Source organism: Chiloscyllium punctatum, chromosome 38, assembly GCF_047496795.1.
Source record: "Chiloscyllium punctatum isolate Juve2018m chromosome 38, sChiPun1.3, whole genome shotgun sequence".
NCBI classification, from domain to species: domain Eukaryota; kingdom Metazoa; phylum Chordata; class Chondrichthyes; order Orectolobiformes; family Hemiscylliidae; genus Chiloscyllium; species Chiloscyllium punctatum.
This window is the reverse complement of record NC_092776.1, coordinates 28,813,140-28,826,633: the sequence shown is the minus strand read 5'-3', so window position 1 is coordinate 28,826,633 and position 13,494 is coordinate 28,813,140. Positions and strand designations below refer to the sequence as shown.

The window sequence follows — 13,494 nt, the reverse complement described above, 5'->3', positions numbered from 1 at the left end:
GTATTTCTCAGCTTGCTTTAAAAATCTATTCAACTTCTCCAAGTTCCATCATGGTGCCTAAACATAACTTTTCTGGATTGTTAGCATTTGCCAATGGTGCAATGCAAGGAGAGTCATAGAAATCATAGAAACCCTCTAGATGTGGGAACAGGCCATTTAGCCCAACAAGTCCACACCAACCCTGCGAAGAATATCGCACCCAGACCCATTCCCCTAGCTCTCGACATTTTTTCCTGACTAACGCACCTAGCTTACACATCCCTGAAGACAATGGGCAATATAACGTGGCCAATTCACCTAACCCGCACATCTTTGGATTGTGGGAGGAAACCCATGCAGACACAGAATTTGCAAACTCCACACAGACAATTGCCTGATGCTGGAATTGAACTTGGGTTCCTGATGTTGAGGCAGCAGTGCTAACCACTGAGCCACTGTGCCGCCCTGCAACACAAAGCCCAAGTCAACACAGCAAAGAGTCAGGGGGTCAGGTTTACAATGCTTGAGGAAGCTGTAGAGACAGAGGAGGCGGCCATGAGTTAATTAAATATGAGAATGAGTATTTCAGCTGGAGAACGATAATTTCTTTTTAAAAAAATCATTTCATACTTTACTTTGCTTCCTAATTAGCATGCATGGACACTGATTAAATACTTCAGATGTAAACTGAGCATATGAGAAATCATAAGCCAGTGTATACCAGCAATTTCAGGCTGGAATATGGCAGGACTTGGAATTGCATAAATGGGGAGCAGAACATTGGATAAGCTGAAGTTTAGAGATGGACAATAGGAAACTGACAAGCATGATTCAGGCCATTCTATTCTTAGCAACCCAGAAAACAATCTCTTTTTTCCTTCCACTATCTCATTCCCTGTTATAGGACTATAGAGTCCTACACAAAGGAAACAGACCCTTCGGTTCAGCTCGCCCATTCCCAAACTAGTACCACTTACTTGCATTTGGCAAATATTCCCTTAAACCTTTCCTATTCACTTACCTGTCCAAATGTCTGAAAATGTTTTAAACGCATCAGCATCTACCATTTCTTCTGACAATTCATTCCACATATGAACCACCCTACGTGGTACAGAAGGTTGCCCCTCAGGTCACTTTAAATCTTTCTCGTCTCACCTTAAAAATACACCCCGCAGTTTTGAATTCACCTAGCCAAGGGAAAAGGCCTTTGCTATTTACTTTACCCATGCCCCTCATGATTTTATAAACTTATGCACACAGTCACCAATCAACCTATCCTCCTAAGAAAAAAAGGTCCCAGCCAATCCAGCCTCTCCTTATAACTCAAGCCCTCCAGTCCTGACAATACTCTTGTAAATTTCTTTCTGAACCCACTCCAATTTAATAATTTCCTTCCTAGAGCAGGGTTTGAAATCCTCAAGACCAGTCTCATTTGCTACTAGATCAGTCAGATGATACACACATCCAAACATATTACAGGGAATGTTCCAGAACCAAACGACCAGGAGGCTGCCGATAAGGTACATTTCCCATTTAAAATCAATGGGTTCACGCCCTATCTACAGTTTCAGGCTGCCGTGGTAGGTCTTGGAACATATCCCATGCGGGTAAGAAGGGAGACTACTGTAATTTTAAACATTCTTGTAATGTAAAGTGACTTTCTCTAAAATGAATGCCTACAGCAAACTTTAATCGATAAACATTATAAAACACTGATCAGGGTAATTTACTCCATTTTAAATTCTAATCACTTCTAATTATCCACTCAAGTTAAACAAATTGTGTTTTTATTAAAAATGGAGAAACAAAGCAAAATTTAACAAAATATAATAATTTGACCCTAGTTAACGAGCTTGAAATATTCAAATGTTACAAGAATGAAATATCAGGCAATGATGTGTACAGCATCATGGTCAAGTATGAGAATCATTGTTCTGAATATTTTCAGGACTCAAATGAAGTTCCAATTTGCCTAATCCTAAAATGCATAAAATCAAAAGATAAGTATTTCCAAAAGATAAACATTGAACCAGAAAAGCTAAATTCCTGCAATCACCTATTTAGATTTATTTGTAAAAACAAGTTCTTTTTTTATTTTACACTTCTGAGCAGCTCCACAAATGTACATCTTCTGAATAACCTAGTTGGAGATAAGAACTACTTGCAAGATGATGTTGAACTCTGGGATCAAGATGGCATTACTCATTAAAAAATAGCAAAGTTCTGCTAATTACTTTTCATATCCAGTTGGACTTTTTTTCTTAGCCTTCACTAGTTCTCTAAAATCATGAACACTATTTTCATTTTAAATATAACTTGCAAGCTCATGTTTTGCAATTCAATTATTTTGAAGTTAATTTGTGAATTTTTAATTTGATTATTGAAACAGGAAGCAATTTTAACATCTTGTATACGTATCAATTATGAAATTATTAGAAAGGTTTTTGTTACTCTCTTGATCAATGTTACCAGGTATCAGAATAGCACTCTGTCATGATTTCCAATCTCAGAGTTTGGCAGGCAAATAATATGTGGAATCCTTCAAGCTTCAATTATCTAAATTTACAGATCATAATGGTGAAACTATCTTCAAAAGTGATTTTAGAGCAAGACCAAAGCAGTACATAAAATGCCCAATTAGCATTTGTACTTAAGTCTCCCAAAGCCCCAAAGACTTCTTCCCTTCAACTAGTAACGTCTTTTAAAACATCACTGGCACGTGAATATTGCAGAGGCTGCAAAGGACATGTTAAAACAAATGAATTGTCTTATTAGTATTTAGGTAACATGTTAAATTGTTGCTACATTAAACAAAAGTAAATGTCTCACATGTAGTAATAATGGCAAATAAAAATACAATTTTGAAAACACTCCTCAAAATTTTAGTGTACCAGTGAAAGAATGAAATGGAGGTTAAAATAGGTTAAAAATTGAAAACAGGTCAATTTTTATCCTTTTAGTGGCTGCATTAGTAAAACCTCAAAAAGCTTGACTTACTGTAATCTTGGTCGCTTTGTTCAGTATATTCACCCACTCAACCAAGTCCTGCTGATCATTAGCTTGAAGAAAGTACTTTCGCATTCCGGCATTAATGACTGTTAAGACACAAGTCAAAATCCTAATTTTAGACTCACTGATTTAAGTATGAATAGTTTAGTCAATGACAAATACATTTCTCTTTGAAAAGCACAATTAACATTCTGTGAAGGATTCATGCACAAGTCCTAACACAGTCGACTCCATGGAAATCACTCAGCAAGTTGAACTTTCCAAATTGGCAATTACCAGCATCTGGATGCCTCTGTACGAGTCACCAATTCAGTTAATTTTAAAACAGCAACCATGCTTAGAAGGCAATTCAAATTATGTTCTGTAGGATACCTTAAGGTGTTACAAGTAATACTGTTTTGCAATGCTACAGTACAGAATGACAGTGCACATAACATATACACCTATTGGTAACATGACTAAAATCATTAGTTGCACTGACTAATAATTATTTCAACTGAACTGAGTTTTAAAAAATACTTACCAAAACAGTACTCTGCTTTTGGTCGCTGCTTTGTTGCATCACTGACCTAACAAATCAGAAGTACTAAATTAACAAAACGGAGACATGGTACATGTTGTCTTTTCTGTAAATTTAGATACGGAAGACTACTATTAAATGCAAGGTAAAAATTGGGATTTAAAAAGTGCCCTCAGGATATATGTCTAAAACCATGCCATATTATGACAGTTCATCAGTTGAAGTTTATACATAATTATGAACTTTTCTGTTGCATTTGGCTCTCCGTATAAAATGCTCATTACACATAAGTGTACATCACTGATAGACATTGTGCATTATTAGTTGCAAGGAAAATTTACAACCATGCAAAAATGAAGTTGATTAGACACAGTCCAAATATGTTTCTATAACTTTCTTTAACTCAGTTGGTAGTGTATTTGTCTCAAGTCAGAAATTATGGTTTCAAAGTCCACCAAGACTTTAACATGTTGACATTTCATTGCAGAACACAAGTTCTACCTTGGCAGAGACACTACGTTACAGTTGAGATGTTGGTGTACAGCCCTCTGCTTAAGTGGTCATAAAAGATACAACATTTGAAAAGAACAAATGATGTCTTCCATATGTCTAGCCAAAATCTCAGTCTCATCAAAAACACTTTCTGGTATTGTTTGTGATAACTTGTTGCATGGAATTTGATTGCAACAACAGAACTGAACAAACAAATCAGAACAAGAAAGTAAAAAGATGTTTCACTCAACAAGCACGCACTGGTATTCACAGAACAACAGGTTACAAAATGTCACAAAAGTCAGGTAAGAAAAGATAGAAAAAGAAGCATCTAAATTAAAACTTGTCACACGTGGTAGAAATCAGACAAATCTGTGCAACACATACAGGTTGTTCTCCTATAATGCTTGTTTCTACAACGTGATTTGGCTGTAATGTGATTGGTGATTTGGGGAGCAATTTTTTTTAAATTAACTCCCATTGACTAATACACTATTCTATCCCTGGCATGAGATGCTGCAGTGCGCCGAGTCCACTTTTGGCATTTACTTCACCAAACAACCTCAAACAAGAGGGATTGAATGACGGCAAGTTTTTTCTGACTTTATTGTTTGATGTTTGAGGATACAGGAGTAAAGATTCGGATTTCAAGATTCTCCTCATTCTGTGCAATGCACCAAGCCATCCCCTCACCCTTGGTAAGCTTTCTGAAAACATTAAAGTGCTATTTCTACCTCTGAACACAACCCCTCTCACTCAACCCATGGACCAGGGTGCAACAGCAACTTTTAAAGCTTATTATTTAAGGTGCACATTCAGGAAGTGGTTTGCAGCTGAGGGCAATTTTGTAAGAGCTTTTAATATTAAGAATGCTCGTGATATCATTGAGGCGGCTTGGGGTGAAGTCAATAAGGGCTGCTTGTATGCAGTTTGGTGAAAGTTTCTCCCAGATTTTCTTCATGAATTTAAAAAGGAACTGAACCCTCAGAAGCTTCCAGCAATCAAAAACTATTGTATCACTATTGCAAAGCAAGTTGGATTTGAAGTGGAGAACGAGGATGTCAAGGAGCTGCTCAAGACCCATTGTGAAGACCTCTCCACAACTGATCGACAACAACTTATTGCTGCAGGGGAAACTGAAGCTGGAGATGAAGATGATCAAGTCCAGGATGCAGCACCATAAGAGCTTTCCACTTCTCTTTTCTCTTCTATCCTGAGAGAACTTGAGAAGTAGTTGCAGCTCTTAGAAGACAATGAAGACAATGCAGAATGCAGCAGGGTAGCAGTTTGTGGCATAAAGTGTCATTTGGCATCCAATGAACAGCTTCATGAAAGAAAAGATGGCAAAGCAGCAAAAACTAGATGCCATTTTTAAGCCAACCCTCAAGAAAGAGTGAGGAAAATGAACTACAGCCGTTCACTTTTGAACTAGTTCTTTTTTCGTCGTTACCCTGCACCCAGAACTGCACCTGAAAGGGATGATGCTTCTAGGAGTCTTAATACAGTACTGTAATTCAGCAAAATTATTTCATTAAAATACATGATTTTAACATTTACTTAGACTATACTGTGTTAGACTAACTATTTTGGTTTTGATCTTGATCAGTATCTTTCCTGGTCTGCCCCAACTCTTTTTCCATAGACCTCATTTTGTTATTGCATGATTTTCTATAATGCAAGGTTGCATGAGAATGCAACTATCGCATTATACAAAAACAGACTGTACTAAATATAGTATTCTTTAGTGGCTTAATACAGGCTAACAATGGTTAAATAATCAGAGCAGTAACTAAAGTCAGCGTATCACAATGATTTTACTTCTTGGCTTGAATACATCACATCAATATCCAATGGAAAATACAAAACTTAATTCCAATTGCAATTGGAATCTACAGATCTTTAAGGCAGTGCCATAAAACAGAAGCAAAGGTGCTTAAGCACATCCACAGAATTATTTGAGGAGGAATTTCATCTCTCTACAGGTCTCACTTGGAGTGCTATGCTCATCCCATATCATGTGTGGCATTGAGTTTTTTTTAAAGAAAGGGCACAAAGCAGGACTGCTAGACCAATTGTCAATGTCAAGTACCTTAGTTACCCTAAAGAAGTATAAACTAAAGATTGATCTTATTGGAGATTCTAGCAGGGTTATAAAAGACTGAAAAATAATAAAATAGCTCCTCTATGCAAGAAATGGAAGAGACAAAAATCACAGGAAACTAGAGCAGTTAGCTTGATGCCGGTCACGGGAAGATGTTGACAACTGACTATTAAAAGGTGGTTTGAGTTTTTTTTGAAGTGCCCAACTCTATCAGGAAGAGTCAGCATAGTTTTGTGAAAAGAAAATCATGTTTAGCAAATTTAGAGAGTACTTTGAGGGAATAATTTGTGCCATGGATACACTTCTTGGATTTTCAGAAAACATTTGACAAGATGCCACACAAGACTAATTGTGCATGTAGAAGCAAATGGTGTTGAGAATAACATGCAAGTATGAATAGAACACTGACGGGCAGAAAACAAAATCTACATATAGTTTTTTTTTCCCAGTTGGCAGGATAAGACAAGAGAAGTGCCACAGGTTCCTGTGCTGGGGCCTCAGCTTTTTTCTTTAGAAAAAGTTAAACTGTTAGGTGAGGACAGCAAAATCATGGTAGGTAAATTTTCAATTGTCATAAAGCTAAGCGTGGAGGGAACACAAGGGGGTTGCAGATACATAGGCTGCATGTAGGCAAATGTCTGAGAGTATAATGTAAGAAAATGTGAAATGGTTCACTTTAGCAGGAAGCTTTTTTAAAAAAGTATGACTTAAATGGAGAAGAAGGGTTCTAGTGCTGGAGTCAAAAAAGGTAGCATGCAGGTACAGCAAATCAAGGCAGCTAAATGAATGTTATTCTCTAGATTGGCAGGTACTGAAAATAAAGTTAACACATTACACTTCAGTTTTATAGATCATCGGTGAGACCATATCTCGAACAGTGTGCACAGGTTCCATCTCCCTTATTTAAGAAAGGATGTAAAAGCATTCATGAGGAGGTTGTCTGTTTGCTCACTGAGCTGGTTGGTTTATTCTCAGATGTTTCGTCACATGCTAGGTAACATCAATGAACTCGGGTGAGTCTTCTTGACGTTCTTCCTGCTTGTGATTTGTCTTGGTTTGTCGTGGTGGATGATATAATTTCCAATTCGACTTCAGGAGGTTGGTAAACGGGGTCCAAATCTGTTTGCGTTAATGGAGTTCCAGTTTGAATGCCAGACCTCTAGGAACTCCCACGTATACAAGTTTGTAATGTTGGAGGACAAAGCTGAGAAGAAATACCTATACAACGTATTCAGGAACAGCTACCTGAAAAGCACATCTGCCAATTCGTGTATAGTGTGCCAAAACAGGAAGTCAAAACACGCACAGAGACTCTAGTCACCTTACCATACATCAAAGGCATTTCAGAGATGGCCAGACTACTCCAGCCCCTAGGCATCCTGGTAGCCCACAAGCCTAGAATCACACTAAAACTACTGATGAATTTAAAGAAGTCCCCAAATCCACAGCCAGAACAAACTTAATACACAAAATCCCTGCAAGGACAGCAACAAACATTACATTGGACGAGCTGGCAGGAAACTAGCCACCAGGATACATGAGCATGAATTAGCCACCAAACGACATGACTAATGATCACTAGCATCCATACACAAAGATACCAGTTCAACTGGGACAATGCATCCATCCTGGGACAGGCCAAATAAAGACATGCACATTAATTCCTAGCGGCCTGGCATTCAAATTGGAACTCCATTGACAAACAGATTTGGACCCCATTTACCAACCTCTTCGAAACAGAATTGGAAATGGTATCACCCACCACAACAAACAGTAAGCAGGACAGAACGCTCCATCGGAGGCTCACTGAGGATGCTACCTAGCATGGTGACGAAAAGTCTGAGAACAAACCCACTAGCTCAGTGAGCAAACAGACCACCTGATCTACAACCTGAATTATAAATCTTCTCCACAATCACAAGCATTCGGGATAGTGCAGAGACTTGTGTGATACCTGGCATGTGTGGGTTGTCATCCACAGACATGTTGGAATGGACTGGACTGTGTTTAGTCCAAGGTCCTGAATGATCGTAGGAGGTGTGCGCGCAGTGGTGGGTGAGAGAAAAGAGGGAGAGCAGAGTCCAGAGATAGGAAACAGTTGTCAAATTAGGCACTGCCTTTTTTGGATAGAAATGGAGAGAAATGTTTGGAACAGAGTCAATATTGCTGAGTATTTATAAGGCCAAGATGGACAGATTCTGGTCAGGTAAGAGAATCAAAGGGATGGGAATGTGGAATTTACAACAAGAAGATCAGCCATAATTTTACAATCTCTACAATCTTACTTAATAGCGGATGGACCCAAGACTGAAAAGCTTATTTTCTAGGTCCTATGCTTGTACTGAAGTTTATAAAAATCACAATAGTAACAGGTGATGTTTCAAGTGATGTGTCCCAAATGAGTCGAGCCAGAAGGATGAGTTATCACAAATTTAAGTTGTGTAAAGTCAGATGAGGCTCCACATTGGAGGAAAGTCTTTTCATAGGCAGGCGAGCTGGATAGCTGCCTACCATTGCCAAGATTATCAAAATTTGCTTCTGAAGGAACAACGCTTAATTTCAAAAGAAAAGCTACAAGTTTGAAAAATAATACTAGATGAGAGAACACCAGGCTTGGGTTAATCTCAAAAGTACGTTCAAAATCTGAGGGTTTGTATCTGACCACTAATGCATTCCTGCAATCTTACACAGCACATTGAGGTATAAGAATATCATCATTGATGCACTCATACAACCTTGAATTACATGCCCAATTACCTGATTTCTGGAATGTGTCCGCATTTCAAAATGCTACCATTTTTGATTTTTCTATTTGTTAAACAAATTCCATCAAAACTAGTTAATTACCTTTGAGATGTAAGTAAGTTTAAGAGCCCCAACGTGTGATGCACCTGACGGCAGATTCTAAAAATTAAACCAAGAAAATAAAAATGAAATCAGCTACAGCCTTTTCAGACAACGTGCTTATCAGCATGACAATGAGACGCACTGCAGTCATGAAGCCATTTCCTAACAAAACTTCCTTCACTCGACTGTAAATGTGTATCTACGAGACAAATTGCTCAAGGAAATCAGAACTTTCCATTATGTAAACTACCATGAATTGAGAATGCACCATCTTGAAACCACTGATCAACCAAACCAAGGTGTTTTGTTACATTTTATTCGATGACAAACTAAGGTCTTATGCAAGAACTATTCATAGAATAAAATCACTCACTATCTTTTAGAATTTAAAATATCCTGACATGCAAATTTACAGCTTTAATTGTTCTATTAAAAAAGGTGTCTTCAAGCTCCAGAAATGTTCTTAAATCATTAAAAAGAAACATTTGTTAAAATCTGCCTAGAATGACTGAATTGAGTTTGTACAAACTGTTTTGTTCCTGGTATTAAATAAGTAGGTTCAAAAAGCAGCAATGAATTGCTGAGTTGAAATGCATACTTGCGCATCACTAAAATACATATAGAACTAGTGCCACTTTACCATTCATATTGTATTTCATGAAGCAGTTTGAGGTCTGGTGTAAAACCCAGCCCAACATGGAGCTGCCATTTATTACAAAGTATGATAACAGTATAAGTTTAACAGTTGTTAAAAATGTAGAATATAACTGACCTGTGGATTGTCCATATACCATAGCAAATTGTCGGCCCGTGTGTCCAGTATAAAGTATCGACGCAGAAATTTTCCACTGTTTTCATTTTCTTCAATGTCTAGGAATCCACAGATACGATTCTGTCGATCCACATAAGGCATTTCTGATGCTCCACATCACACTACAAGAGAAATACACTGGACTCAACTAATGCCTCAAATAAACTGGCATAATTTAAAGTGGATTCCAAAATGTATAGTACTACATTGTTTTTCCTTTTGGTAAAATGTTATGACCTCAAAATGTAAATGTCAGATTGCAGCATCGAATTTCTCAGAAGTTGCTCAATGCACTTCACACTGTGCAGTGTATTTGCTTAATTGGACCTATTATGAAAGCATATTCACAACGAAAGGGTAGCGCTAGCATAAACCATATTATTGACTCTTTTAGTGTCGATACTAACCAGTCACTTTCAACAAAGTGAATTAGTGTACAACTCCAAAACTGGGAATACATACCAGGAAGATTTCTCCTCCCCGTCCCCCCACTGTCTGGATTTTCTTTTGGGGTTGAGGGGTGGGAATAATACAAATGGTATCAGAGTTATTTACAGCACACAGGCAGAGACCAGTGTTTATACTTCAAAAAAACACTGCCCACAATTCATGATCTTTCCATTATTCCATATAATTCGTCCTTTTAATTTGCTATCCCTTTCTGTGAGAAAGGAAAAAGATATCATATTTCTCATCAGAATGCACATTGAAGAAATCTGAAGATGAACAACACCTATCTAATTTTGGCACATATCTTTTGGGCAATGCTGTACCCTCAATTTGAGGGATCAGGTGAATTAATATCTCCCTCAACCACCTGTTCAATAGCTCAGGAGTCTGAAGCTAGCTTTTCTCTTCCTTCCCAACATATACAGTATTGGTACCCCAACAGATGAACATTTGCATTTTCACACTACTCGTGTGAAGAAATAAATTACCATATGAAATGGCTGTGACTGCACATAAGGCAAGGATACTCCTGAACCTCAACATTGATGTTACTGTATTAGTATAAAATTCAGGAAAAATATTAAATTGAATACATGCAATATTCTGAATGTACATCGTTCAGGTAGTTTGAATGGCTTTGGAAGACAGCTTTAACAATGCATCAGAAGCGTTCCAAAACTATAATTCAGCACTTGGACCAGTCAGTTTAACTTCAGTGGTGGGGAAGCTTCAGGAGGTTACTGGTAGGCACATGAAAAAAGTTGGGTTGATGAAGAACATGGATATCTAAAGGGAAAAATCATATTTAGCCAACATGGAGTTTTTGAAAAGGTAACAAAGGATCAATATGATAATGCTGTGAACGTAGTGTGCATGGACTTCCAGAGGAAATTTGATGTCGGGCCACATATTAGATTTGAGAAAAGTTTAGTTCATGAAATAAAAAGCAGCAGCAGCAACGTGGATAAAAGAATTGGCTGAGCAATAGAAAATAGAGAGCAATGGTCAGCAGATATTTTTCACTCCCTGGGGGTCAGTATTGGAACCCTTGGTATCTTGATACATACCAATGATCCACACTGTTATACAAGGCACAATTTCAAAGTCTGCGGAAGATAGAAAACTTGGAAGCTTTGCAAACTGTAAGGAGAACAGTGTAGAACATCACAAAGATGTTGACATGTTTGTGGAACAAGCAGAAAGGTGACAGAGAAAGTTCAATGTGGGATAAGTGTGAAATAATTCAATTCTGGTAGGAAGCACATAGGGTGCAGGAAGAGGGGGGACCTGGGTGAATGTGCATAGGTCACTGAAAGTGCCAGAATAGTGAAATTAATAAAACATACAGTACAATAGCAAGGAGTTAAGTTTTTTGGTCAGAAACTTCAGTTGAGGATAGATAGGGAGTTTGCTCCTTGGGCAGAAGGCAGCTAAGAGGAGATCGGATAGTAAATTTCAAAATTGTAAGTAGGCTGGATAAAGCGGTTAGCAGGAAATGATTTCTATTTATAAGGATCAAGAATAATTTGCAAAGGAAACAAATGTGACATGATAAAAAGCCCTTTCACACAAGTAGTTTGGATGTAGTATGGTCTGCCTGGAAATGCGATGGAGACAGATTGAATTAACACATTCAAGAGGTCGCTGAATAATTATTCAAATGCAAACAACGTGCAGGGGTATGGGATGTGACAATGCTGTCACTAAGGATATTTTGTCCTGATTATTTTTTTAAAATGGTGGTTGTAAGGCAGAGGTGGCAAACTGGCTACTAAAGACAATTCAAACAAACCAACCAACCAAGCAACCCATCAATGCAGCCTTTGGGGTCTCAAAAGAGTTAGAAGGTTCAGTGAATGATTCCTAGTAGCTTTTCTCTCCAATCCTTCGCTTGGAGAATTTTTCTGCTGGATTGGAGAACTGCACATATAAACCGGTGTCTGAATTTGCCTTTTTGCCAAGGGGTGTGTTTATGGGATGTTACTATATTGAAAGAGTTAATTATAGGTACTGTATCTATTATTTGGTTACATTTTCCAATAATTAAGTTATTCTAAATTCCTCTTTCTTTTGTGTTTAAACTATAGTGCTTAAATAAATAGTGTTTTGCTTAACATCAAGTAATTTTACCAACTGAGTCTCATCTGGAACATGGCACTTCACATGTACCTTTTAAAAAAAAGAAAAGTTAGGGTCTCAGCTGCCTTAAAATAAAGGGGTCTAGTCTCGTCTGGTCCATAACAGGGGACATGATTTGCATTATGTCACAATTCTAATTTGGAGTACAGGGTCCCACAGAATTCGTGCATCAGTACTGAATTTTAATCTTGCTCCAGTAAAACGTTTATGGGCAGTCTTGTTCCATACTCCTTACAATCTAAATAATTTTTCATTTCAACATAGTTTAGTGACAAAAATTACTTGCTACAGGTTCCCACAATGCATTGTACACTCAGCAACTCTGACTGAAAAACAGGTGTCATGATACGGAAGTTCAAACAATAACACAGCTAAGAACAGAAACAGTTTTGTTTCGGCTTGTATTAAATTAAAAAATAAAACCTGCAAGTTTTAAGTCTAGTTAGCACTATTCATCAAGTTTATATTTTGAGAACAGGGGAGGAAATGGAAAGCCATATGTACTGTACAGTATTTTAGTCAAGAGTGTGTGGTGTGCAAAGAGCACAGCAGGTCAGGTAGCATCCAAAGAGCAGGAGAATCAGGAATGAAGGGCTTATGCCCAAAACGTCTATTCTCCTGCTCCTTGGATGCTGCCTAACCTGCTGTGCTTTTCCAGCACCACACTCTCTACTCTTATCCCCAGCATCTGCAGTCCTTACTTCCTATCGTATAGTACTTTATATTAATACAAAAAGTGCACCCATGTCATGATATGGTTAATTCATACGTTTATCGAAACCAGAACTTATTCCAGTTATACAAATGGTATATAATACTTGAAGCAATTTTTTTCCAAATACAATGTTTCAACTTAGATTGCATCCTGAACAGACAGGAGTAGTTCAGCCACATCAAACTCAGACCAACAGCACTAAGAAAAAAAATTCTAGTTGTTGTATTCACAACTGTTTTGAGAAATGTTGCAGCAACAAAAGGCAGCATTGCGGTCCAGTGGCTAGTCTCACAGCACCAGGGACACCAGAAACAGCAGAAAAAGGTTCCATTTCAGCCTTGGGTGACTGTGCGAGGTTTGTATATTCTCCCACGGTCAGCATAGGTTTCCACCAAGTGATTCTGTTTCCTCCCACAGACTGAAGATGTGCA

General features: G+C 37.9%; 1 protein-coding gene across 6 annotated transcripts in view; it reads right to left on the bottom strand.

The window, feature by feature from the left end:
- plekha1b (pleckstrin homology domain containing, family A (phosphoinositide binding specific) member 1b) overlaps nt 1–13,494 on the bottom strand; it is an 85,929-nt gene that overhangs the window by 22,331 nt on the left and 50,104 nt on the right. For all 6 annotated transcript variants that reach the window (XM_072557500.1, XM_072557495.1, XM_072557496.1 and 3 more), the window contains exons 2-5: nt 9,721–9,881; nt 8,949–9,005; nt 3,512–3,557; nt 2,977–3,074 (exon numbers count right to left, since the gene is read on the bottom strand). In XM_072557500.1, the coding sequence (XP_072413601.1) occupies nt 2,977–3,074; nt 3,512–3,557; nt 8,949–9,005; nt 9,721–9,861 (342 nt within the window). In that variant the 5' untranslated portion in view covers nt 9,862–9,881. The remainder of the gene's footprint in view (nt 1–2,976; nt 3,075–3,511; nt 3,558–8,948; nt 9,006–9,720; nt 9,882–13,494) is intronic.